Here is a 26676-nt window from a genome sequence, read left to right as displayed (position 1 = left end):
CTGCTGGGAAAACTGGTTAGCAGTCTGCAAAAAACTGAAACTAGATCCATGTATATCACCCTATACCAAGATTAACTCAAAATGGATCAAGGATCTTAATATCAGACCCCAAACACTTAAGCTGATACAAGAAAGAGTAGGAAATACTCTGGAGTTAGTAGGTATAGGTAAGAACTTTCTCAATGAAACCCAAGCAGCACAGCAACTAAGAGATAGCATAGATAAATGGGACCTCATAAAACTAAAAAGCTTCTGTTCATCAAAAGAAATGGTCTCTAAACTGAAGAGAACACCCACAGAGTGGGAAAAAATATTTGCCAATTATACATCAGACAAAGGACTGATAACCAGAATATACAGGGAACTTAAAAAACTAAATTCTCCCAAAACTAATGAACCAATAAAGAAATGGGCATGTGAACTAAACAGAACTTTCTCAAAAGAAGAAATTCAAATGGCCAGAAAACACATGAAAAAATGCTCACCATCTCTAGCAATAAAGGAAATGCAAATTAAAACCACACTAAGATTCCACCTCACCCCTGTTAGAATAGCCATCATCAGCAACACCACCAACAACAGGTGTTGGCGAGGATGCAGGGAAAAAGGAACCCTCTTACACTGTTGGTGGGAATGTAGACTAGTACAACCACTCTGGAAAAAAATTTGGAGGCTACTTAAAAAGCTGGACATCGATCTACCATTTGATCCAGCAATACCACTCTTGGGGATATACCCAAAAGACTGTTATTCCAGAGGCACCTGCACATCCATGTTTATTGCGGCACTATTCACAATAGCCAAGTTATGGAAACAGCCAAGATGCCCCACCACTGACGAATGGATTAAGAAAATATGGTATCTATACACAATGGAATTTTATGCAGCCATGAAGAAGAACGAAATGTTATCATTCGCTGGTAAATGGATGGAATTGGAGAACATCATTCTGAGTGAGGTTAGCCTGGCTCAAAAGACCAAAAATCGTATGTTCTCCCTCATATGTGGACATTAGATCAAGGGCAAACACAACAAGGGGATTGGACTATGAGCACATGATAAAAGCGAGAGCACACAAGGGAGGGGTGAGGATAGGTAAGACACCTAAAAAACTAGCTAGCATTTGTTGCCCTTAATGCAGAGAAACTAAAGCAGATACCTTAAAGCAACTGAGGCCAATAGGAAAAGGGGACCAGGAACTAGAGAAAAGGTTAGATTAAAAAGAATTAACCTAGAAGGTAACACCCATGCACATGAAATCAATGTGAGTCAATGCCCTGTATAGCTATCCTTATCTCAACCAGCAAAACCCCTTGTTCCTTCCTATTATTGCTTATACTCTCTCTACAACAAAATTAGAGATAAGGGCAAAATAGTTTCTGCTGGGTATTGAGGGGGGGAGCGGGAGGGGGTGGAGTGGGTGGTAAGGGAGGGGGTGGGGGCAGGGGGGAGAAATGACCCAAGCCTTGTATGCACATATGAATAATAAAAGAAAAATGAAAAAAAAAATTTAAAACTAAGCTAAGAACACTTAAAAAAAAAAAAATTTCTTTTCCTCAGTGGTGACCAGAAAAAGACCTGATCTTATTCCATTCAGCTTCCAATGAATATGTCCTCAGATTATTAAACAAACTATATGAAAGAACTTGTGCCTGAGGCAAGCTGATGGTGATTCTGGATAGATAACGAAAGTAATTTTCCAAATGAGACACATTCAAGATATTTTCAGTCTTATTATTTTTCTCATTCACTTTCTTCCTTGGTGAAATTACTATTCTAGAAAGCTGGACAGAACTCATATCCTTGTACCTGCAATTGGTATCTGTACATAAGCAACGTTCTCTGAACTTAGATACTTCCTCGATCTTTACTGTTCTTCTTGAGGTTGTCCAAAGCCTGTGTGTGAATGTGTGTGTTACTGGTTGAAACAGGTGTACTAATAATAAAGAACTGGAAACATGTTTTTCTTTCACAGAAAGATATCTTTTACAATAGAGTTATCGTTCTACATGGGTTTCTTCTGGACACATCTTTCAGGCAATTCATAAAACTGACATACAGACAAACTTTAGGTTAAGCTCTCCCAAGTGTTTTGAGGATTTTTATTCCAAATGCCCTATATTTTAAGCATAGGAATGGTACCTACCAAGTCTGAATGACCCACTAGGCCTCAACCAATAGACAAATTCCTAACTTTCACCCTCTCACACATTCACAAGACTGTAGCTTCACCTCACTGAGCAAGGGAGCTGAGCAAGGCCAGCAAGCACAGAAGCACCTTTCTTTCTGGTGAATGAAGGAAAGACTCTCTCTGGCTGAGTCATGACCAGCTCTGCTCCTGAGACAATAGCAACTGTGAAAGCCATCCTTAAGAGCAGAGGTAGACGGAAGTCATAAATCCACTTCCCCCATTTACAACACTTGCTCAGTGAAGAATACAAGCCTATGTTAAAGTGGTTGCCTTTGGGTATTAAACAAAGAGATATTTATAAGAAGAAAACAGCCAAATTAGTGCTGGTACCAGAAAGAAGTTAAGGCGTATCTATTACCCAATAATAAAAGTACCTCTGACAGGGTCAATGTGGCCTGAAAAGAGCCAAAGGAAACAGGAATCTCCAGGAAGAAGTTACACTGGGGTTTCTACCAAAAATAATGATCATATGGAATGAGGGCTAGTTTAGTAGCCCCAGTGTCTAACATTCATGAGGCCCTGGTTTTCATGCCCACTACTACAAAACGATGATGATGATATGAATGGTCATACAAGAAATGTAATTAGCAGGGCAAAATGAGAAATCAATGCAGCATATACATGAGAGGTTGGCAATAAACCCAGCATTAAATATTGGGTCCATCTATTATCCTTCAGTAAAAGAAAGACCGAATTGGTTTTTAGCAGAAAAGAAGTCAACTGCATGGGATTAGGAAACTCACCTGAATGTTGACAAACACGCCATGGTAAGTCTCATACAGAACCTTGTTACCCTTCACGTGCAGAGGAAATTCAAAGGGAATTTCTGTTTTGCCGCTGGGAAACTTTCCAGGCTTCACCATTTCTATGGTACTGTTTATAATCTGGATTGGCTGTAAAAGAAAATGAACTCAGTCCATCAGTATGCACTTGTAGCTGTCCTCTCCAATTACAGTTTATAATAATCTCCTGGGAGACACAGCCCCAAGCCCTTGGATATGGCCTTCCTATGTGTCTCCCGTCTGGAGATGAACAGTAAGCCAGTCTCAGTTTCAAATCTCTAGCACAGTAATAGTTAATTTCTAGTGTTAGACACCAAGATGCTTGTAACCAGTAGGAACTGAACACACATGTCCCTCTCTCCTGCCCAAACATCTCATTGAACTGTACTAACAACACCTCCATGCAGAATGCAGAAGCAGACACGCACAGGGAAGTTGCCTGGCCAGGAGGGCCTACACTCCTCCTTACCCAGCCTCCTCTCAGCACCATGCTGCTCCAACTCCCTGCAGCTCTGACCTTCTGATCTCAGGGCTGCAGTGTGAGGGCAGAGCAGGTCTCTCCACCAGTTTCGGCCACACATGCAGACCCCTTCAGCTGGGCCTTCAAGAAGGAAGCCAGACTAACATTGCAGGTGTTCATGCTGTTGAAGTTTTGGGTTCGCAGCACCCTGAGAAAATCCCTGTCCCTCCAAGTAAGGGAGTCTCTAAGTGCTAATGGAAGAAAATTAGGAAACTGCAAAAGCACAGTAAACTTATGAATCTGACATACTAAGGCCCCTCTTCCTCTCAACTCTTCCTTCTCCATGAGAGTTGACTTGCCTTCAGGAAAAGGAAATTGTAAATATAAAAAACTGTCAAAAAAAATTTTTTTTTTTTGGTGGGATTGGAATTTGAACTTGGGGCTTCATACTTGCAAAGCAGTCGCTCTACTACTTGAGCCAACTGTAAGTTTAGAAGAACTTTACAAAAGTCTATCCCAAATGACAAAAGGCAAAGAACAGCTACTTGTTCTATCTGCATCTTACCTTAATTCAAATCCAACAATAGCTACCTAGCAAATCAAACAAGACACACAACTAATAACAGTTTTGATAGTGGGAGAAAAGGACTGCAGGTCACAGGTGCAACTTCTTGGAAGAGCCCTGCTCTTTTGAATGGCTGAAATTAGTCCATTTATAGTCTAATCCTACAAATCAAGTAAGAATAAATACAAGCAGACATCTCATAATAGGATATGTTGAGAAACAAAATATATGACTGCTTTTCAGGTTGACCAGGAAGTACTGATCCCTTACAAAATAACCACAGGTAGCAATTAAGGCAGATGGAAGTGAAAAGCACCAAGAACTGGGCATTCTTACCTTCACAGAATTGTAGAAAGCTTCAAACACGCCCACACTTTTGGCACTGAGCTGGAGATTCACTGTCCCTTCCATTGTCAGAGACATGCCCTGATGCTGGACAGAATCCTTGCTAGAGATGACCACCACGCCAGAAAGCATTTCCTGGGGGACAAGAGACGGCCTCCAATCAAATTAGCCCATCTCTCTTTCACCTCATTTATGATAAAAGAAGGTCTCCTTAGAAACAGCTGGTTCAAAGATTCAGATATTGACTGTGACATCTGGATTCAGGATAGAGACCAGGCCCCTGGGGGCGGGGGCAGGTGACCACTGACAGTGATGTGGCAGGGCTGGACACAGTTGAGGGAGAATGGCGGGAATTCCACCCCCATGGCTGCCTTCCAGAAACATCTTCATTCCAGACCAGGAGAACCCTACTGGTATGTGATCCCCAAGGAACAGGTAAATGTCTGATTCCAAATGGTAGGCAAAGTGCAAGACAACACACGGCCATATAAAGTCACCCCTCCGGAAGGCAGTCAGAAAAATAAAACACCATTCTTCAGGTTCCTTCTCAATGATACTGAGGAAATGACTACATGTTTTCCAAGACATGAGCAATTGACCACAACTGACTGCAAACCTAGTGTCCTCTGCCCAGATGTCCAGTGAACTCAATGGAGATGGCAGGTGGTCTGCACTAATCTCCACCAGAGCCATCCTCAGTCCCCAGAACCCCTGCTCACTCAAACCTTCAAGCCTTGGCTCCCCTGGTTTATAACTCATTCAAGGAAGACTTCACAACAGACTATCTATTCACTTATCTGAAGATAATTACTGAGTAGTAGAATACGGAAATTAACTAGATTCTTTACTGGATGGCAGCATCTTTCTGTCACCATAGAACTTGCTTGCTGGGTTCCATTTGCTGGGGCAGGGATCAAGCAGAAAAGGAACATGAGGAGACTGCACAGTATCAACCAGAGCAGAGAATCCTCAGTAAACACAGAACAGTATATTACTGAAACAGCCTTCAGCCATAGCAGCACTAATGTTAAATGGTACTTTGATGCTGGAAAGTTGTTGACAACAAACCCAACAAAGAAAACCAGCAAAAAGAAAAACTGGCTTGCAAATCAACCACTAAAAACATCTATGTTACTTGTGTTTAAATCTACTCACTTTTCATTTCCCCACATCATCCAGTGAATAATAATAATAGCAGGAATAATGATAAATATTATAATTATTATCATAAACAATATAATTATAGCATATGATTATAACAACATAATTAGAGTTATGAAATTATAATTATTATTACGATTATTGCTATAGTACTGTCAATACTGGGGTTGAACTTAGAGTCTCATGCTTGCTACGAAGGTCTGCTCACTTGAGTTCCTCTTCCAACACTTTTTGCTTTAGTTTGTCTTTCAGATAAGATCTTGAGCTTTTGCCCAGGGCCAGCCTCAGACTGCAGAACTTCCAAGTAGCTGGAACCATATGCTACCATGCCTAGCTTGCTTTTTTGTTGTTTTGTTTTGCTTTAACTCAGGGTCTCACAGTTGCCTCATAGCTCAAGGCAGAGCACTTGCACAGTAAGTGTGAGGCCCTGAGTTCAAAACACTATCATCTCTATTTTAAGTGAATTGGGAGAGAATTTATTCTGTTCCTAAGAACATAAAAATCTCATAAGCAAATTTAAATGAAAATCCCTCTGAAATTATTTAGCTTCTTCTAAATGTAACTTAAAATAATTCTATTAACTTTTGCACAACCCAAATCAAATAGAAATTTAAATCGTTTTCAATTTAAATTCACTAGTACACTTTTTAATTACTTGACTATAATGTCCCAGAAGTAAAATAAGACAAAATAATTTTGTAACCTCTGTGAATCAAGCAATACAACAGCACTTGAGGACAATTCTACTCCTAAATCATTGTAACATTTCTAGTTAATCTCATGGGAAAAGAGCGCCAGCTGCCCACTGAATGGCACATATACTTATGGCACCTTTTTCTCTGTTAATCCCTGTGGCATATGAAGGGAAAAAACAGTGAAGAACCTTGGAAGCAACAGAGTAAATATTTTATGACTTAAGGGACTCTATGTCATTCCTTGATTTAATTAAGAAACAATATAGTAAAGAAAACACAAAATTAGTATTTGTTGATAAATCAGAAAATCTCATGAGTTGAATATGCAGGTCTATTCAGCTCCTACCAACAGAAGAAACATATCGGATTAACACAAGTGTAGCCCAGGAAGTGTAAAAATAGAAGCTGAAGTGGCAGAGTCAAGAGCCCTGGTGGGGAGGAAATGGCCTGTTCTTAATTAGTCCTGGCAAAGGAGGACAGAAGGAACTAGAAGAGCTGAAATGGACCGGACCAAGACCCTGCCCTCTCACACTTGCCTGTCTTTCAGCAAAAAGAAAGTTAAGATGCAGGGTTCTGGACTGTACCACTACCTCACCCAACACAACAGGCATGTGCCTTCACTAGGGCCACAACGTCAAAGCAGGGCCGCTCATAGACGTAGGAACCCAGAAATGATACACAGATATGGCTGCAGGTGTGCAACTCTTTCGGGAAGAGCCAGGGCTTTTGTTCTCTCAAGGAGGTCCTTGATCTGAGAAAGGTGAGATCACATGGATGAGGGAGGACACAGGCCCCACTCTGCATGCACCAAGAAGACACAGGAGGGTAGAGAATGTTCTAGAATACACAGTCACACCTCTGCACAGGGACTTGCACCTATGCTCTGTGTCAAAGCAGGTACAGCTGCCTCAGGTTTACTAGCCTTAGGAAAAGCCAACCCCTCCTCGAGGCAAGGTGACCAAGAGCACCATCCATGCCAGCGTGCTGCAGGGAAGCTCCAGTCTCTGCCCCAGAGGCTCCAGGCATACAGAAAGGCTTCTACAGCCAGTCTCTGGACCAGAGACCCACAGATCAGCCTGGGCACAAAGCACAACAAGCCTCCTGGTGTCAGCCTTGCCGCCCTTCACAGCAGAAACCATAAGCACATTTGTCCAAAGGATGGCAAAGAGACCACATTTCCACTTCTGTCTTGTCTGTTTGGCCACTACTAAGCCAAACAGCTCTTCTTTTTTGTTCTTTTTTTTATGCCTGAGCCACGTTTGGGACTCCAAGTTTGAAGATGGTAGGGTTGAGTCAGAAGCCCACCCCTCAACTTCTGGAACTCACTCAAAAGAACAAGCAAGGGGCCGGGCAAAGAGCTAACCGCAGAAAGATGTTTTAAAATAATCTTTTAAAAGAAAAACACGCCTTACAACAAAACCAGCAGTGACAGAATCAATACCAAATATATGTCACATTAACAAATGGGCTAAGTCAATGTCCATTTAAAATCAAATATTCATATTATATACCAAAGCAAAAACAATGTTATGTTATACACCAGAGAAGCACCTAAAATGGCAGGGGTGGGGGTACTCTCCAAGGATGAAGAAGGAAGGATAAGCAAAGGTATATGAAACAAGTGTGAAGAAAGAGATCACAGGATGCAATCTTAGTATCAGCCAAGGCTCAATTCTGAGTATGTAGGATTCAACAAGACAAGAAGGGGATAAAGCAAGCCCAAAGGGTGAACACACAGCTGAAACACAAGGTATCATTATTATTTGTGGTTCAGAGAACACAGCATTGAGTGGGTGTGGGTGGCTGGAGCCTATATCTCAGCTACTTGGGTAGCTAAGATCAAGAAGATCACAGTTCGAGGCCAGCCTGGGCAAAAAGTTAGCGAGCCCCCATTTCTATGGAGGTAAAAGTGGGTGTGGTGACAAGATCCTGTCACCTGAGCAACAGTGGGAGGTGTAAAATAAGAGCGCTGCAGTCCAGGCCGGCCTGGGCAAAAAGCTTGATCCTATCTCCAAAATAACCAGGGTAAAAAGGACGAGGGGCATGGCGCAAATGATAGAACATCTGCCTCAGAAAGCGAGAAGCCCTGAGTTCAAACCCCAGTACCACCAAAAAAAAAAGCAAAATAAAATCCTACATTATTAACACTCACAAACCAAAAACTACAGAAGATACAGGGAGAAATGGAGTAACACACTTCAGTTATGGAAGACAGTCATTTATTGCTATCTGATTGTGAACAATAAAGTAGACAAAAAGCAAGGCTATAAGAGATCTAAACTACACATTAGTAAAGTAAAATGAATTGGCATCTGTTAAACTTAAACCCTGAAAACAGAAAACATACTTTCAAACGTCCATGGTACATTGATAAAATTGACTAAATCAGCCCCTACATAAGTACAAGTCTTTCTTAGGGTGGGAAGACAAAGGAAATTGTTACCTAATCTAATCAAGAAAAAAAAAAGAGAGAAAAGCAAACACAAATATCCAAAATAAGAAATAAAAAGTGCCAGATGCTCACACCTATAATCCTAGCTACTTGGGAGGTTGAGATTGGGAGGATCCCTGTTAAAGGCTAGCCCCAGCAAATAGTTTGTGAAACCACATCCCCAAAATAAACAGAGCAAAATGGAATGGAGGCATGGCTCAAGCAGTAGAGTGCTTGCTTTGCAAGTGCAAAGCCCTGAGTTCAAACATCAGTCCCACCAAAATAAATAAGTAAACAGGAAGTAACGGAGATATAATGGTAACTAAAATAATAAGAAGAATATTGAGCACTGATCAACTGTATATAACCAAATTCGAGAAGTTTACGAAATGAATTATTTTTCTAGGAAAATATAACTTACCCCAAATTACTTCAAAGGAGATAAAAAATCTGAGCTAATTAATCACTGTAGAAAAAAATAAAGAGATACACAAGCCCTACAAAAGCACCAGGCACAAAGAGTTCCACAGATCACTCCCAAATGTGTAAAGAACTAAAAATTGCACTGCAAAACTATTCCAAAGCAAGAAACTTAAAAAAAAAAAATTAACAATGACAGCAAAGCAAGACAATACACACATATGTGTATGTCAGAGTGAAACAGACAGAGAGAATACTGGGTTTATAAATACCAGTGTAAAAGTCCCCAGTAAAACATTACCAGATACAATTCAATGGCAACTAAACAAGCAGGATGTAGCCCAGCCAGAAACACAGGGGAAGTTCAATCTTGAAAGAAACTACTAATACAATTCAGTGAACTAACAGCTCTCAAGAGAAAAATTATACCGTCATCTCTAAACTTAATATGCAGTCCTGGTAAAATTCTTAGTAAAATAAGAAAGATATGTTCTTAAAATGACAAGATATATTGACCTGACTCAAAGGCCAGCATCAAACTTAATGGTAAAACAAGACACAATGGACTAAGTCAGGAATGAAGCAAGGTTGTCCACTGTCACCACTGCTGATCCACTACAAGTACTAGTACATGCAATGAAACTAGAGAAAAGAAATTTTTTAAAGGGTAGGGAAGGAATGATCATGATTTATGTGATCATAAATCTGAAAGAATCAAAGTAAAGCCAATGAAAAGCTGCTATCAACATGTAGAGAATTTTAGGAAAGAAAACAGCTGAGTACAAAATTCATGCACAAAAATTAACAGTGTCACATTCACACCAACCATCAGTGAGAAGATGTAGTAAAGGAAAGGCCTGATTTTCAAAGCAATGAAAAAGTTAAAATACTATAAATCAATTCAATAAGAAATGTCTAAAACTCTCATGAAAACTTAAAATATGCCTAAATGTCACAAAGAAAACTTGAACAAATAAAAGGACATTCCATGTTTCTGGACAGACATAATTTCACTCCTTCAACAAATCTATTTTTTCTAGAAGTTAGTCTACAAAGGCAACCCAAGCTAAAGAGAGTAACATCAGAATTGCTTTCTTTGTGTGTATGTGTGTTGGGGAGGTTTGAGGAATAGACTAGATGAGCCAGATTCTAAAATTCACGTGCTATTATCTGAAGAGAGTGAAAGACGGTTGGCAGAGTGGCTCAAGCAGTCAGAGCATCTGCCTAGCAAGCATAAGGCCGATTTCAAACCCAGTACTGTCAAAGAAAGAGGGAGAGAGAGAAATTGGCCCTAATATATAGCACTGATACGAAATTTATACAGGCTGAAAAATTAATAGAACAGAATGGAAAATAAAAAAAATAGACTCATTTAGAATGGGAATAGAGGTTTATAATTCATAGGGAAACAATGAAATATTCAATAATGATATTGGAAAACTGCCAGAGAACTGGAAACAAAAATTACAATGAATCTGTACTACAACCCTCTGTATACAAAAAGTTCTAAGTGTATCAGACTTAAATGTAAAAACTGAAATAATAAAATGATTCTTATCATATCAAAGTGGGGAAGACCTTTCTAAGACTAACTTTAAACAAACACAAAGTTTGTTTGACATCCTTAACCACAAAGGAAGTACAAATCAAAAAAAAAAAATTGAGATTCCACCTTCCTCCAGTCAGACAGCTATCAGAAAGAAAACAAACAGCAAGCTCTCTGACTCAATTCTACCTGGGCCCCACCATTCTCTCTTTTGTAGTTCCCCTCCCTAGCTTTTAATAAACTCCATTTACACCCCCCCTCCCAAAAAAAGAAAGAAAACAAACAGTGAATGTTGGCAAGGGTGTTGGGGGAAAGGATCCTTTTAACTGTTGCTGGGACAGTAAATTAGTGTAGCCACTATGGAATCAGTATGGAAATTTCTCAAAAAATTCAAAATAGAACTACAATATGATCCTCCTATACTACTCCTGGGCATATATCCTAAGGAAACTTAAGACAGCACACACTATTCACAGGAACCAAGCTATGGATTCAGCCTAGGTGCCCATGAACAGGTGAATGGATAAAGAAAAGGTGGTATATCTACCCAACAGTATTACTCAGCCAAAAAGAAGAATTAAATATCATTTGCAGGAAAATGGATGGAACTAGAGATCATCATGTCAAGCAAAATAAGTCAAACTTAGAAAAAAAAACCATGTCTTCTCATTCAGGGAATCTAGATCTAAAGAAAACAAAATGACATGAACATGAAAGGGGGACCATTGCGGGGGTAAACAGTGGGGGAAAGGGAGGAGAATGGCATCAGAGTACACTGCGTGTATGAAAAGGTCACAATGAAACCCATATAAAATTTATAAGAACGTTAGGAGGGTTGGAAGGAGGGATAAAAAAGTATGGTGGAGGGGGTGAGTATGGTCAGAGTACAATGCATTCATGTATGGAAATATTGCAATGAAACCCCTCACTCTGTAAAATTAACATACACTAATAAAATTCATTTAAATGTTTCTGTTTGATAAAAGCTATTATAAGTAATCCCGCCATATAAATGAAAAGCTAGGGAAAATGTAATTTAATATGACAGGCAAATAATAATTTCTCTCTAAGATTTTAAGAACTAAAAAACCAGTATGACAAAAAAAAAAAAAAAAATGGCGGGGGAGCTGGTGGAGTGGCTCAAGCAGTAGAGGGCCTGCCTAGCAAGCATGAGGCCCTGAGTTTAAACCCTAGCACTGCAAAAAAAAAAAAAAAAAAAAAAAAAAAAAGGCACATTAGAGACCAGGGGTATAGCTCAGTGGTACAGCATGTGCTTAGCATTTCCAGTATCCCTCTTCAAACAACAAAACAAAACAAAAGGGCAAATTATAAGAACCAAGAGTTCAAGAAAAGGAAATAAAAATTATTTATAAATCCATGAAAAGTGTTTGATCTCAACAAAAACATGAGAAATATTAATTAAAATAAAAATTTTAAAGGTGATCACACTGTGTTGAGGGTTGAGGACATGAGGTCCTCCCATACACTGCTGAGGAGACTAAAATGTTACAACCTGCCAAGGGCCATTTGGCAACACCCAAACTACTTTATACCCACAGAGGTCCATGGATACACTAGCAGATGGGTATGACTCATGAACAGTTATTCACTGCAACACTGTTGACAATAACCAAAGATTGCAATCTAAATTCCAACCAGAGGACACTGGTGGGTTTTCCTGTAACAACATGGTGGAGATCATTCACATTTGCCCACATGGGGTGCAGGGCTCATTTCTTTGCAGAATTTATTGTTGCATCTAAATCAGCTTATCTGGTAGAGGGCCTGCTTAGCAAGCATGAAGCCCTGAGTTCAAACCCTAGTACGGCCAAAAAAAAAAAAAAAAAAAATCAGCTTATCTACTCTAGTCCCACCACTGCCACCTGTGCATTTTTTAAGGGTACATACTGCACCATTTGTGAAAAGGGGGAGAAAAATATTTGCACATATTTACTCAAACATGCACAAAAAAAATCTTTGGAAGGAATCACAAGAAATTGACAAACTTTGTCCAGTAGGAAATTATCTCAAAGGGTGGAGGTGAGAGGAGGTAAATGGTAACTATCTTGGAACTCAAAATGGTGAACAATGTAAGCTGATGACTGATTAACATAATAAATCCTTTTTTTTCTCCAGCAGTACTGAGGTTTGAACTCGGCCTCATACTCTCTAGGCAGGTGCTCGACCACTTGAGCTTCTTCTCCACCAGTCCTGTTTTGTGTTAAGTATTTTTGAGACAGGGTCTCAGGCTGGCTTCAAACCACAACCCTCCTGATCTCTGCCTCCTGAGTAGTTAGGATTACAGGGGTAAGCCACTGCTACTCAGCTATAAATCCATTTTTATATAAAATGAAATCTCAGAATGGTATGCCTCTAGACCTAAATGTACAAGGTAACAGTGGTCTTTCCTGAGGAAAAGATTTGAGGACTGCATACTAGAGTCGCATTTCCTTCCTTCCCTCTTTCCCTCCCTCCCCTCAACCCAGGGCCTCGAGCATGCTAAGCGGTCCATCCACCACTCAAGCCATGCTCTAGACCTCTCTGGATGGCTGTAATGTGGACTTGAACAAGACTGCAAGACACACAAAGCCTCTGAGCTCAACACGTGGGCCACCACTCCACTACCTTGCCTTTCCAATGGTGCCAGGGCACAATGAACCACAACTCATCTCCTTGCCACTCTGAACCCTCTGCCATCTGAACAAGTGCTTCAGACACACCCTCACAACCATGTGGGAGCCTTAGAGCACATTTGGTCCAAAGATCCTGTACACCAATAGTGAGATGCACTTTCATTTGCCATGGGGAACCAAATGTCCTAAGTAGTTTAACGACTATGAAAACAAAACCAGTTTAAGCTACTGACCTGGGTGGGAATCAATTAATTCGTGTTGAAGCATTCAAATCTTTCTGGTAGCACTCAGAGACCCATTTTGGCTGGAGAATAGAAATCAAAAACATAAAGAGAATTCAACTTGTTAGGTGTTCCCATTTCACAATTCTGTGTGACAACTGATTCCATCTTGTTTGAAAACTAGAACAAACAGCCACCAGACAGTTTCTCACATAGTAGTATGTACTTACTGAAGTTCTAAAAAGGAGAATTTTGAAGAGAATGTACCATCTCTGATCTACCATTAAAAATGAGGTAATGCAATCCAGCAATCCCAGTGCTGGTTTTTATCCAAGTGAAATGAAAGCTTATATTCACCCAAAAACCTCCACACAAACATTTCTAGCAGCTTTATTCATGATCACCAACATGGTTTTCTGTGGGTGACGGTATGAACAAACTGGGGTACATTCACATCAGGACAGACAACCGGGTGGTAAGTAGGAAAGAAGTAAGCAGGAGGTGGTAACTCACACTTGTAACCCCAGCACTGGGTAGGCTGAGACAGGAGAATCATGAGATTACGGCCAGCCTGGGCTACGTGTGACTAGAGATCACCCGATGTCAGAGTTCAGTAAAACTTGTGGAAAGTTAAGAGATACTGATACACACAACTGGGTGTGTGTTATGCTAATGATGAAGTCGGATTCAAAAGGCTACATAGCACAGAACAATGTTTATGTCACTTATTTGACATTCTGGAAAAGGCTGACAGTGGTCCTGGCCCACTGACCGCAAAGGGAGGGGCAAGAGGGAACTGTGAATGACAGAACTGTTCCATAGCTTGATGAAGGTGGTGGCTATAGGGCTGGAGGCATAGCTCAGTGGAGAACAGTTGCCTCATATGTGCACAAGGCCCTGTGTTCCATCCCTGGCACAGGAGGTGGGGGAAGATGGTGGTTATAGTCTCCTAATTGAGGGGTGATCTATTACATGCAATTACATCTCAGTTTGAAAAAAGGTGGGAGTTATGAAGAAAAGAAGGATTACATATACTACTTTCTGGACAATAACATTCATATTCTAAGTGATCAATATTTAACTAAAACTGTAAAAAAACAGTTCACTGGCAGTGAAGTGTAATAAAATATCAAGATATCAATTTACATGGCTTTTGTGTACTCACTGCCAATATGGCAGAAATAGTACCATCATTCATTCCACAACGTTCTGGCATGCCTACCATGAGCCACACTCTCAGACAGCTGACATTATAGTTACTGTTTCTCTTAAGTAGGATCTAGCATAAACACTAGTGTAAATACTAAGTCAAATGATCTGGGAAGAAAAACAAGGCTATTGTCTGAGGGTAAGATCTGAAATTCCTAATCCTGAAACTTTCTATAGAGAATCTCAAAAGAAGCTTGAGCCATTGGGCACACATTTAGAAGAGAAAAAAATAAAACTGTCAATACTATTTACAAAAAGTGAAAAGTAATGAAAGTAAAAATGGAATCTTTACAAGAGAAGAATTAAGTCCTGATACTGGTCAGCAGTATGGCTGCAGGGGTTAGATGCATATTAGCAAAATTACCTGTCACTAGACATTACCTGACTTCAGAGTTCAGTAAAACCTGCAGAAAGTTTAGAAAGTTGACCTTGGTTTGTAACTATTGGCCTAAGTGCACTGAAGACACTGACTATAAATCAAATGTTTAAGAAGGCTCTAATTATAAAGGAGTCTGGGAGCTGGCACAATTATATGCCTAAGTAATGACTGTGGAATACAAGGAGTTGGCCAAAGAAAATGTTTTGTATAGCCAGCCCACACATAAATGAACAATCCTAACAGCCACCAAACTGAAATCCCAGTCAGCAAAATTTGTACGAATGATACTGCACAGTGCACCCAAGCCAGGGTGGCAGCAGACTAGTCCAGAGCAAGTGAGGCCCACAGCATAAAGAGCTGTTGTCAAACAGCAAGAACTCAGCTAAAGAGCACCTCAGGACAAGTCAGGTATGCCAGCAGCTCTTGGCAGGCTCTCTGCTTCAGGTTCAGCCAGAGTAAGATCCAAGCCAGGGATGGCAACCGGGAGTGATCAATTGTGGGGTGTGTTCAAGGGAGTAGAGGGGCTGGCAGAATGGCTCAAGTGGTAGAGCACCTACCTAGCTAGCATGAGGCCCAGAGTTCAAAACCCAGTACCACACACACATTAAAAGAAAAAAAGAGGTAGTGGAAGAGAAGCAGAATTCCATTTACTTGGACTTCCTTAGCAATACATTACACACACACACACACACACACACACACACACACACACACACACATATATTTTTTAAATTTCATTTCTTCTTTTTCTTTTGTGGATCTGGGGATTGAACTCAGGGTCTCAAGCATGCTAGGCAAGTGCTCCACCACTGAGCTACACCCACAGCCCTTATTTTTTAACATACAAAACCACTATATTTATAAAACTATACTTATTAAAAACTGACATAGAATTGTTTGACTTCATTTAATAAATTTCATTGCTTCAATTTGGATAATCTTGATACTAAATAATGTTCAGTCTACAGTCATACCACCCTGACATGCTCAATCTCGTCTAAATGTTCATTTTCTTGAACTATTTACAAAGACATACTCATTTTAATTTACAAGATGAGGCTAAGCATGTCATCCCAGGTACTCGGAAGTGGAGATCGTGAGGATCCAGGCCAGCCTGGGCAAAATTTTCAAGACCCCATCTCAACAGAAAAAGCTGTCATGCCATCCCAGCTATGGAGCACACAGTGGAGGATCACGATCTAGGCTGGCCCAGGCATACAGCAACCCTATGCCAAAACCAACCAGAGCAAAAAGTGCTCTGGCTGTGCGTGGCTCAAGCAGTAGAGTGCTTCCCTAGCAAGCACAGACCTGACTTCAAACTCCAGTACCACCAAAAATTTTTTAAAAATTTACAACATGAAAGGTAAATATGCTTCCATTGCCTTGAGAAAGCAACTATTTCTCTCAGCCTGAATTTTTCTTATTTTTTCTGAATTTGAGAGAACTCTTCCCTAAAGACACTAAGACACAATCTCTATATAAATACATGCAGAAAAACATGTGTGCAGATAAATTATAGGACAATGACTGAAAATGATAGAAATTCTTCAGTCCACAGAAGTATTTTACAAAAACCCCATCTTTGCATTTGTATGAAAATGTCTTGACAGGACATACTCAAAGGAACACTGAATTTTCTTTCCTTCATGGAAATGTTTAAGTTTTAGCTTTTTTGTTAATGATACCAGGGCTTGATCTCAGGGTCGTGTACTTGCTAGGTAGGAACTCTATCACTTGAGCTATGCCCCCAGCCCTTTTTGCTTTAGTTATTTTTGAGATAGGTTCTCTAGTTTTTGTCCAGGGCCAGCCTTGGACAGCAGTTCTCCTACTTAAGCTTCCCGTGTAGCTGGGCTTATAGGCACATGCCACCCCACTCAGTTTTTTGATAGGGTTTGTTGTAGATAGGGTCTTGCTAACTTTTTGCCAGGCGGGCCTCATTCACAAGCCTCCTGATCTCTGCCTCCCAAGTAGCTGGGATTATAATATGTCATGGCACCTGGCCTAAATTTTACCATTTTTATATTAAAAATGCAAGTATAAGAAGAGATGAAATGCAGTTTCACAAAATGTGGCCTGAAAACAGCTGGTCTAGAAAATGCTCTGGAAACAGAACAAAGCTGCTGCAGTTAACTGGGTTTGGCAAGCACTGCACACTGGCCCAAGAATGCACAAGGGCCTTTAGCCTGTGAAGGCTCCATGAAGTTCTGCCACTGCCAGGAGGACCCAGACCCCAGGCCCAGCACGCCACAGTGTCAGCACTCTCCACAGCCACCCGCAGAACCCTGAGCCGTGCCTGCCACCACACACACACACTCACCTCTCCAGAAGCTCTGAACATCCACAGAGGGTAGCACTGATTTCTGGCCTTTGGTACGTGGCATTTTTCTTGGCACACTGTGTCAGTCGCAGATGTGCGAGTGCTCTTCTGGAACTGTGTGGGCCCCGTGTGCTCACCGCGAGGGGAAACAAGTCAGCCTACCTGGCTGACAGCGAACAAGTTACGCTATTTTCTGAATAGAAGTTGAAAAGTATGTGGGGTAGGAGTGGGGCTTATGGTATGCCTAGTGAGGGAACTGCATGTATATGTTATGGCTGCTAAAGGACAAATGGGATGAGTTGAAGATCAACTCAGAGTTAAGAGGTCATACTCTTCAAGTGTGGCTGAAGTAAGGATGGAGGCTTCACCTTACATTTCTCAGGAATTTGCAAGGCAAGGGCAGAGAAGACCAAAGAAAAGGAAGCCAAGGAGGGGTGTCAGCAGGACAAGTGCCACCAAGTAGAAAGAACATGGGGTGGGGGGAAGGGGACAGCAGCCATAAGCTTCCTGGGACAGGCTGAGCACAGTCCACCTGTAAGGAACTCAGCTGAGTACAGACCAGCTGGGCTTTGCTGACTCAGTCTAGGGTGCTGAGGGGGAAGGACAAAGAATAAAAGGGGCCCTTTCCCTCAAACCTGCCTGTGCTGCTGGCTCTCCAGTCTGTGAGTGGCATAGCTGCACATTCAGCACCAAGACAACAGCAGGAGAAATTAGGTGGAAGGTATGGTCTGCAGGTTTCAGGCCACAGAGAGGACCTGGCTAGTGACACAGAGCAGAATCCAGGGGAAAGCAAGACCAGGAAGAAGGCAGAGAAAAGCAACCATACTGGCTGGTGAGGCCTCAGCAGCGGAAAAAGTTGGAGCCACCCAACTCAAGGGCACATGACCTGCAGAGGTCTGTCCAGCTGCTACAGTCTGGAGTGGCACAGCTGTAGTGGTAAAGCATGGGTCCCAATGTTCAGGCCACTAAGAGATCGGCTGAAACAATGGAGAACTACAGAGACAATTTTATCGCATCCCAGTTTTCAGACAACTGGGATAATTCTGAAAATACCTCTCCTGCATTACGCACAGCTCAGATTACACCAGGAGGCAAGCCTCCACAGGAGCATGACGTTGTAAGTGAGAAAAAGAGAGCCACTCACAAGTTGGGATGACTGTGTTTCCTAAAAGGTTCATAATCTTCCCTGTGAATTATCTTGAGATCTCTCCTTACTCAGAGATCTACATTTTTATACCCAAAGAGCATTCACTTATAATTCACTTACTAAGAATCTAAAAGGACAACGTAGAACAGTTAGGCTTTTTTTAAAATAGCATTTTAGATGTGCAATTTTTCTTCATAATAATGAGCTGTTGTGTATAAGGCTTCTCATCTTTACTTTAACAAGAAATTACATACAAGCCAAATAAGACAAAATACAGGGTTTTGTGGTAATAGTAATCAACCTATGATGCATAAATCCCTTGTCACTGTAAAATGTCTACGCGGTTATGTGCTTCATGATCATAATGATCATAATATTTAACAATGCCACTTTCATGAGTATATGTGCCAGATTTAAGAAACATTCTGAATTTGTAAAATCAAATGAATTATATTTACATTACAGGAAGATTTACTGCAGGGTGCTTCTACCCAATGAGCTCTCCCCAGGCACTGAGGACAACATAATTCACAAGGCATCTGAGACAAACTTTTTCATCAAGAACACATTACTTCACCACACAAAGTACACAGCAAAGCCAAAACCACACTTGGCTTTTGGGGCCAAAAATGCTGTCATCATCATATGTTCTCTGATCACCAACCTGCTTTCCTCCAAGTGCACAGGGGCAGGAATCTGACACTCTAGAAAGCCTCTGACAAGCATTTATGATGCAATTAGAAAGATGTATACATGAAATTAACATGGCTGATGGGCAGTTCACAGAGCCAACAGACTTTGTGGAGTCTGGAGGAATAATACGACCAGCTACCAACTGAGTCACTACTATGGGTCAGATCAAGGTTCTGAAACACGATGGCATAGCATCCTCAAAATGGCCGATACACAGGCGTCATTTCCATTCTAGAGATGAGAACTCAGACCCAGAGAAGGCAGCCTGAATCCATGAACTCAGGAATAAGAAGATCTGAGTTCAAACATTTTCTTATCGTGACCTTGGCATGTACTCAACTCTGTAAGCCTCAGTCTTCTCAACCACAAATGGAGACCAGGCTACCTTTTCACAGTGGTTGTGAGGACTCAAGCACTCTGTGGCTGCAAAAGGGTGCACTGTCATGCTCTTATAAATAATATTAGTGAAATATGTCAATGGTAAATTAAAACTTTCGGTGGAAATAAGAAACTAGGGAATTTAAAAAATCGTATGCCTGATTGTCTCACCTCATACCTGAAGCTTAAGAATCAGAAATCAAGCTTTTAGACTCAGTGGGAAGGACTTACAGGGACAAGGGGGCCTAACAATGCTGCCAGCTCTGAAAAGAACCTGTATTTACACTGGGGAATCAAACACTGGACAATTTCCTAAGAATTCTATTCCTGGATTAGAGAAACAATCATACTTATAGGGATTCTGAAACCTATAGTCCCATTAATTATTTGAATGATTTTCTTATTTGAAGCAAGTATAATGAGGGATCCAATGTAGAGCTTTTGGGGCTATGTCAAAATAAGAATAAATCTTATCAATATCTGTCTGGAACTGATTTCAACCTTGAATATTATTTTAATTATAAAGCAAAACTCATAATGTGCCTTCAAGACCACAATTTCTCCTTTCTAATTACTGCATACAAAAGGACCTATCAGCCTTAAGAATTTTGTTCAAATGTTTTAAGGCTTAAATTATCATTTAACGGTTTTTGAGCATCTACTAAGTGACAGGTACTGCAGGCTTGGGAATACAAATACTAAAAACAAACTTAATTGGATAGGCTCACAGAACAAATTCATGACAATGGAAAGTGATTATTGCAATGATGGACGTACATGCAGTATATGCTTGTGGCTACTGGCTATGAGTGAACATTCCCATATTATTGTCTTTTCCTGACAATTACTCTTGACATTCCTCTACTTCACCATAATCTCACTCATTCTGCTACTCTTATCATAATTCTGCTCATAAAGAATTTTCTAAACGTTAATATTAGAAATTACTCTAAGCCTGTGAAAGTTCTTGTCCTATCAGAAACTAACACACACCTTTTAAATAACACATGTAAAAACTAATGGAGTTAGAAAATAATATTTAAATTTTACAATAAGAAAAATATTACAAATCAAACTTGTTGAAGACAATTTGGGGATACTAACTTAAGAGCATTGGCTTGGGGTCTTTCCATGACTCTACAGAGCATGAGGGTCCCAGGAGCAGCATTTTCTGCCAGAATCCAGGCAGGGAGATTCCACTTCTTCCACCCCCACTCCATCTTTCTCCTGATCCCATACCGCTCACCAGCAGGACCTGGGAGGGTGACAGGGTGTTTGTTTTATAAGTCACGAACCTAGTAAAAACAAAAAACTTGAAGGAAGGAAGTCGTACTTAATGGGAAATGTCTGCAAATTTTAAAAGGAGACTTTATGCAGTCAACTTACAAAGTTTAAAAAAAGAGGGGGTTCAGAAAAAAACCCAAGGAAAATAGAAGAAATATTTCAGAGAGGCAATAAAGCCAAGTCATGTCAAAACATTACTGTTGCTGCCAAATGAAACAGGATGAATGACTGTAAAACCTTTTACAGGACTGAGACTGCTTCCCACATGTCCACAAGTTCTGGTTCATTTCCACTCCCCACTGAAGGCAACAGTGCATGGTGACCAAGGACACCCTGGCCTAATGCTTCAGCTTCAAAACTTGGCTCCGGAAGCTCCAGAAAGGCCTCAGCTTTCCTCTTCCCTCAGAAATGATGAGGCCCTACTTTGTGATCCCTGGCACATCCTAGCTACTCCTATTCCAGTACCTCATTTCTCATTTGACACAGTTACCTATCTCTACTGACCTTTGGAGATTCATAGACACTGGCTGAATGAATGTGACCTATTAAATCTAAAAAAGAATGAGACTGATGAAAATATGATGCTGTGAAAGTCTCCCAGATAAAACACACTATGACAGCAACAAGAACAAGTTGCTGGTTGCATGTGTGCACATGTGTTTGGAGTAGTACACAAGCCATCAGCGGACAGGAAGGGAGGTCGGGAAGAGGATTTCCTTTACATTCTTCTTATGTGCCATACATTATGTTCATGTTTTCTTTAACGCTTCAACTAAAATTTTAAAAAATAATTTTGTCAAGTAGAATTTTTTCTAAGGAAATATGAATTTTAAACCCAAGTATAATGTAGGTTCTCTGGTGACCAGATACCAAATGCTTCCACAACTAAAAAGACAAAAAATACTGCAATAAAATCAGCATATGGTCAAGTAGAAATCAGTCTTCTTTTTTCTGAAATATCTCAAAAATGAATAACAACTGTTTCCACATTACAAATCCTCCATCTTGCATAAAAAGGGCTGCTCAAGAAGCAGAATAATGGGCACAACTTTGAACTTGATGTCTGTTGTGCCCAGCTCTGTCATTAGCTGGGTGAGCAAGCTCCTCAACCTGTCTAGGCCTCAGCTCCCTCAGTAGGAAAGTGAAAGTGACTCTGGCAACTTCACAGGGACAGAAAGCAGATTTGTAATTACCAGGTGCAATTAGTAAATATACTAAAACCACTAAGTTATTTTAGAAGGGTGAATCTTGTGATGCCTGAGTTATCTCTCGATAAAGCTGTTATTTTAGAAAAGGATACAAAGTAGACCCAAATAGCTTTCAACTAGATTCAGCAATTATTAATATTTTGCCACATTAGTTTTCTCTTTGGCCTATACACACAGGCAGGAATACAGCACAGGTATGACTTATGGCTGAACCCTCTGAGGTTTAGATATTATAGCAGTTTGTTTCTATATGCTGCAGTATGTGGAATATCCTCCCAGGCAACCAAAGTACAAATACCACATTTGGGAAATTCAATACCACAAAATCATACACTGTATTTGGTTTTCATTTTAAAAACTCTTGTGTCTTTTTTTCATGACATTGACTTTTTTTTTTGCCATACTGGGGTCTGAACTCAGGGCCTACACCATGAGCCACTACACTAGCCCCCTTTTGTGTGTGTGTGTGTGTGTGTGCTGGATTTTTTCAAGTTAGGGTCTTGAGAACTTTTTGCCCAGGCTGGCTTCAAACCACGATCCTCCTGATCTCTGCCTCCTGAGTAGTTAGGATTACAGGCATGACCCACCAGCGCCCAGCTGCCATTGACAGTCTTAAAGAATACAGGCTGTTTCAGTGTCCCTCAACTGGTATATGCCTGTCACCTTAGGAATTGATTTAAACTAGACATTTTTGGCAATAATACTACATAAGTGAGCTGGGTCCTCAATGCATCATGCCACCAGGCACACAACCAATCAGTTTCAACAGTGGTGGTGGTAAGGTGGTGTTCTTGCTGATCTTGATTTGAGTGGTGGCTACCAGATTTCTCCATTATAAATGTGGCTTTTCCCTTCTGTAAGTAATAATCTGGGGGGGGGGGAGGTGGCCATTTGAGTCTGTATAAATATCAGGTTTCCCCAATTACCTTTTATCCTAAAATGTTAGCATCCATTCAAGTTGTTTGCTTAGCATTCCCTCCCTTTGACACCACATTGTATTTGTGTGAACAAACACTGCTAGCAACCTATTCCAAAGTGTGTTGGAACTAGCTGTGATTTCAAGTACAGTTGTTCAATAGAATCACTGGGGCCAAGTACAGTGTCTCATACCTGTAATCCCAGCTACTAGGGAGGTGGAGATCAATAGGATTCAGGTTCCAGACCAGTCCAGGCAAAAAGCTAGTCAGACCCCATCTCAACCGATAAGATGGGTGTGACACTGCTCACTTGTGATTCCAGCTACTTGAGAGGCCTAATAGGAAGATCAGAGCTCAGGCTGGCCAGGGCAAAAACTAGAGACTTATTTGAAAAGTAAATTAAGCAAGAAATAACAATAATAGAATGAAGTGTGGTGGGTATCTCTGGGGGCAGGTCCAGGATGATATTTCAAGAATTCCAAATAGATTTTGATGTAGTGTAAGGGTTCAGAGTCTACACTCTCATTTTGCAGAAAAAAAGGAAACTGGGATCCGAGGGGGTCCTCCCCCGCCAAAAAAAACCCTTAATGACTTAAGAAAGCTTTTCTGTTTTTGCGGTATTAGACTGAAGTCAGGGCCTAGGGGTGCTCTACCATTTGAGCCACGCCCACAGTCCACAGGCTTGCGTTTTAACACACCATTCCTTCGAAAAACTGGGAACTGTGTGTTATCAGAAGTGAGCACTGCGGGGAGTTCGCTGCCAACACATGCGCACATTTCTTCTTGCAAAGCTAATTTTGCCTTCCGTTCATTAGATCTTTGCAGTCACTTTAGGCCAGAGAAACGGGGGCGTTTGGTCACAAGCTCCCGCCCTCGGGGCTCAATGCGACAGTTCAAGCCTGGGAGCCAAGGCCGACAGCAACGTTTCAGCGGCCTGAAGGTTACAGCTGATCTTGGGGCCAGGGCTTTGGTCGCTGCGCGCCACGCAGACCCCTTCCGCGGGCCCCTCACCGGCGGCAGGACGCGGAGGACGCACGCACCCAGCCGTGTGCTTCTGCCCCGCCCAGTCACCCGGACGTGCGCGGAGTGCTGGAGACCACGGAACCTGCAGATCCAGCCACCCCTCCACTTACCCCGGCGTGATACACTTTATTCGCTCTTTTAATCTTGATGTCCAAGGAGGTCCCCATTTCCGATTGTCAGCTGAGGCGGCCACTTCCGGCCGCGCGCACCCGCAGAAAGGACAGTCGCTCCGCCCCCCCTGCCTGGGGCTCCGCCCCTTTTCTGCAAAGCCAGCTTTGGCGTCACGTGACCTCGCACCCTCCTTCGGCTCGACTTTTTCAGACCCGCCTTCCTCCTTCCGGCGCAGGGGAGGGCCTTAGAGCCCGCAGAGGTACTTGCCACCCGGCCCCATCCTCGCCATGCGTGAGGGGCGGAACCAAACTAGCCACACCCCTTCCGTAAGGACAAGCTTCGGAAATAGCCCCCTTTTTTCTCATTTAGGGGAAGTTGGAGGAAAAGTGGCGTCTCTCCCGGCGTACCCCGCGGCAGGGGGCGGGGCCAAACCGGTGTCGCGGAGGTGTCCTGCACAGGAAGGCGGGACTCCCATCGGGCTGTGCGGCGCTGAAAGGCTACGCTATGGAGGTGGCACCTAGGAAGTTATAATTTACAAATGCGTTCTTCCTCGCATCGGCCCCCCCTCTTTATCTCTGGCCTCTCCCCACTTCCTCACTGGGGTTCTGAAGAGCCGGCAACCCCTCTGCCCTCGTCATGGGGAGCGGTCCCGGTCACCCGCAGGGGCGCGGCCGGTCATTGGCGTCCTGCAAGTCGCTGATTGGCTAGCGACCGCTGCCCCGCCCCCACCCGCGGCCCCGGGCTCCCCGCCAAGGACTCGGGAAGCGCGGGGTGACCTCGCTCGGCGCTGAGCCGCGGCGCTGGGTCACCAGCCAGCCCGGCTCCGCGGCCGCGAGGGGTTGTGGGTATTCCCCACGCGCGTGTCCTGGAAGCGGGTGCTGAATATTCAGTGATCCGCCCCACGGCCGCCGCGGCTGCGCCAGAGCCGAGCAAGACAAGCTCGCAGGCCTGGGGCTCGCAGATTGGCTGGGAATGCAAGAGTCAAAGCTGAAACCGACCTGCCTTTCTTTTTACTCCCAGCAACAACAGACGGAAGCTGACCCGAGATACTGTTGGGGGAGGGGTACTGCTTCCAACTGGGGCAGGCGACGGTGTTAGGCAACATATTTTTATTGAAATAAAATCTCTTGTAAATGCTTGTTTAAATAAGGACTTTTCCAGTTAGCAGATCTAATTTAATTGTTTTGTTAATTGGCTTAATTGCGATGAAGAAGTGCTTGTTTTGTTTGGAGTCATTGATTCTGATGTTCTTTTAAAGTACATTTTCGGGTAATACCAGATTTTCTGTGAAAGCATTTTCATGAATTAATATCACGAATGCCTCCCTCTTGAGAATGTCAGGCGTTCCATGGGCTGACAGTGATGGTTCTATAGCTGAAGTTGGTTTTGAAGGTTAATAAATGTGGTATTTCCCAGTATTCAGGTCTCAGTGTTCAGCTTCTGTCTGCCTGAGGGCTTCCTTCCCTGTCTTGATCTTCCTTGAGGCTCAAACTCAGCAACTCTAAGGCAACACATTTAGGAATAATCAGTCTAGACTCCTGGAATTCAAGAAGTGGATACCTCTAGTAGACCCATCACGTTCAATTGGTAGTAATAATAATCGGGACTTGGGGGGTGTGACTTTGGCGGTACAGTACTTGGCTAGCAAGTGCAAGGTCCTGAGTTCAAACCCCAGTAGCACACACGTACACAAATCAGAGGGGGCAATTCAGGGAGACAGGAAAAGAAATCTCTTAAATGTATCGGGACATTCTAGGGTTGCTTGTCCCAGCAAATAGGCATTATGTTTATTTTACAACTGACCATTGTTGTTCCTGGAGGACAGGTGTGCCATATTTGACTCGTCTCTGTGGGTTGCATACAATCTTTATGGACGGCTTCTAGTAATTATCAGTGTAGTCTGTCTGTCTGCCCATGTGGAGGCAAACGAGCATAAAGTGGTCCGTTTTTCTCCATTCACTGCTCGTGCCACTCTTTTTCCATTCCTAATCTTACCTTAAGTGATACCTTAACTTCTGGTCAATTTCAAGTACTAAAAGCTGTACTATATCCCAATGTCTAATCTTTCGACAAGTGGAACCCTGGATCCTTAGTGGGGGTGAAAAGGTTGAAGTTGTGGTTCTGGCTCTCAGATATCCTTCAAGGTCTGGCTTCTGTTCAGACGGGAAGATGACAGGAAATGAAGCAAGAATCTCTTCACTCACCACAACTGGAATTCTCTTAGTTAATCCTTGCTTGTCAGGATGACTGGCCCTTGTTCAAAATTCAGAATTCCTTTCATGGAGCACAGATGGCAAAATCTAGTAGTTCCATAGGAGATCTATCTCCAGTTCTTTTTTTTTTATATTGCCCATACCAACATCCAGCAGTGTACCCGGTAGGGTGGGGCTCCAGCAAGACAGTTACAGACCATTAATCTTCCACAGGGTCCTCTTGAACCACAAGAATACACATCTTTGTCACACCAAATGCTGGATTGAAGGTGAGCCCATGACCACTGTATCTTTTTAATCTTCTTGTTCCCACTTGAAGTGGAAGGTAAATCAGCAAGAATACTGAT

The 26676-nt window shown here is 42.1% G+C and overlaps 1 protein-coding gene across 7 annotated transcripts in view; it reads right to left on the bottom strand.

Moving 5' to 3' along the window:
- The window catches only part of Vps26c (VPS26 endosomal protein sorting factor C), a 50173-nt gene extending 25894 nt beyond the window's left edge, over positions 1–24279 (bottom strand). For 2 of the 7 annotated variants that reach the window (XR_012447850.1, XM_020174723.2), the window contains exons 1-3: positions 24116–24272; positions 4335–4478; positions 2935–3084 (exon numbers count right to left, since the gene is read on the bottom strand). Coding sequence is in view for 6 of the 7 variants with exons in the window: in XM_020174723.2 (XP_020030312.1) it covers positions 2935–3084; positions 4335–4478; positions 24116–24172 (351 nt within the window). In the remaining variant the exon portion in view is untranslated. Of the gene's footprint in view, positions 1–2934; positions 3085–3442; positions 3575–4334; positions 4479–13462; positions 13534–24115 lie in introns of those variants that run through there. The other 5 variants (XM_074072666.1, XM_074072667.1, XM_020174725.2 and 2 more) reach the window with 5 other exon arrangements.
- Between the last annotated feature and the right edge of the window lie 2397 nt (positions 24280–26676).

Source organism: Castor canadensis, chromosome 5 (genome assembly GCF_047511655.1).
Source record: "Castor canadensis chromosome 5, mCasCan1.hap1v2, whole genome shotgun sequence".
Lineage (NCBI taxonomy): Eukaryota > Metazoa > Chordata > Mammalia > Rodentia > Castoridae > Castor > Castor canadensis.
Note: the sequence above shows the minus strand (reverse complement) of the source record. Positions and strands in the feature narration are given on the sequence as shown.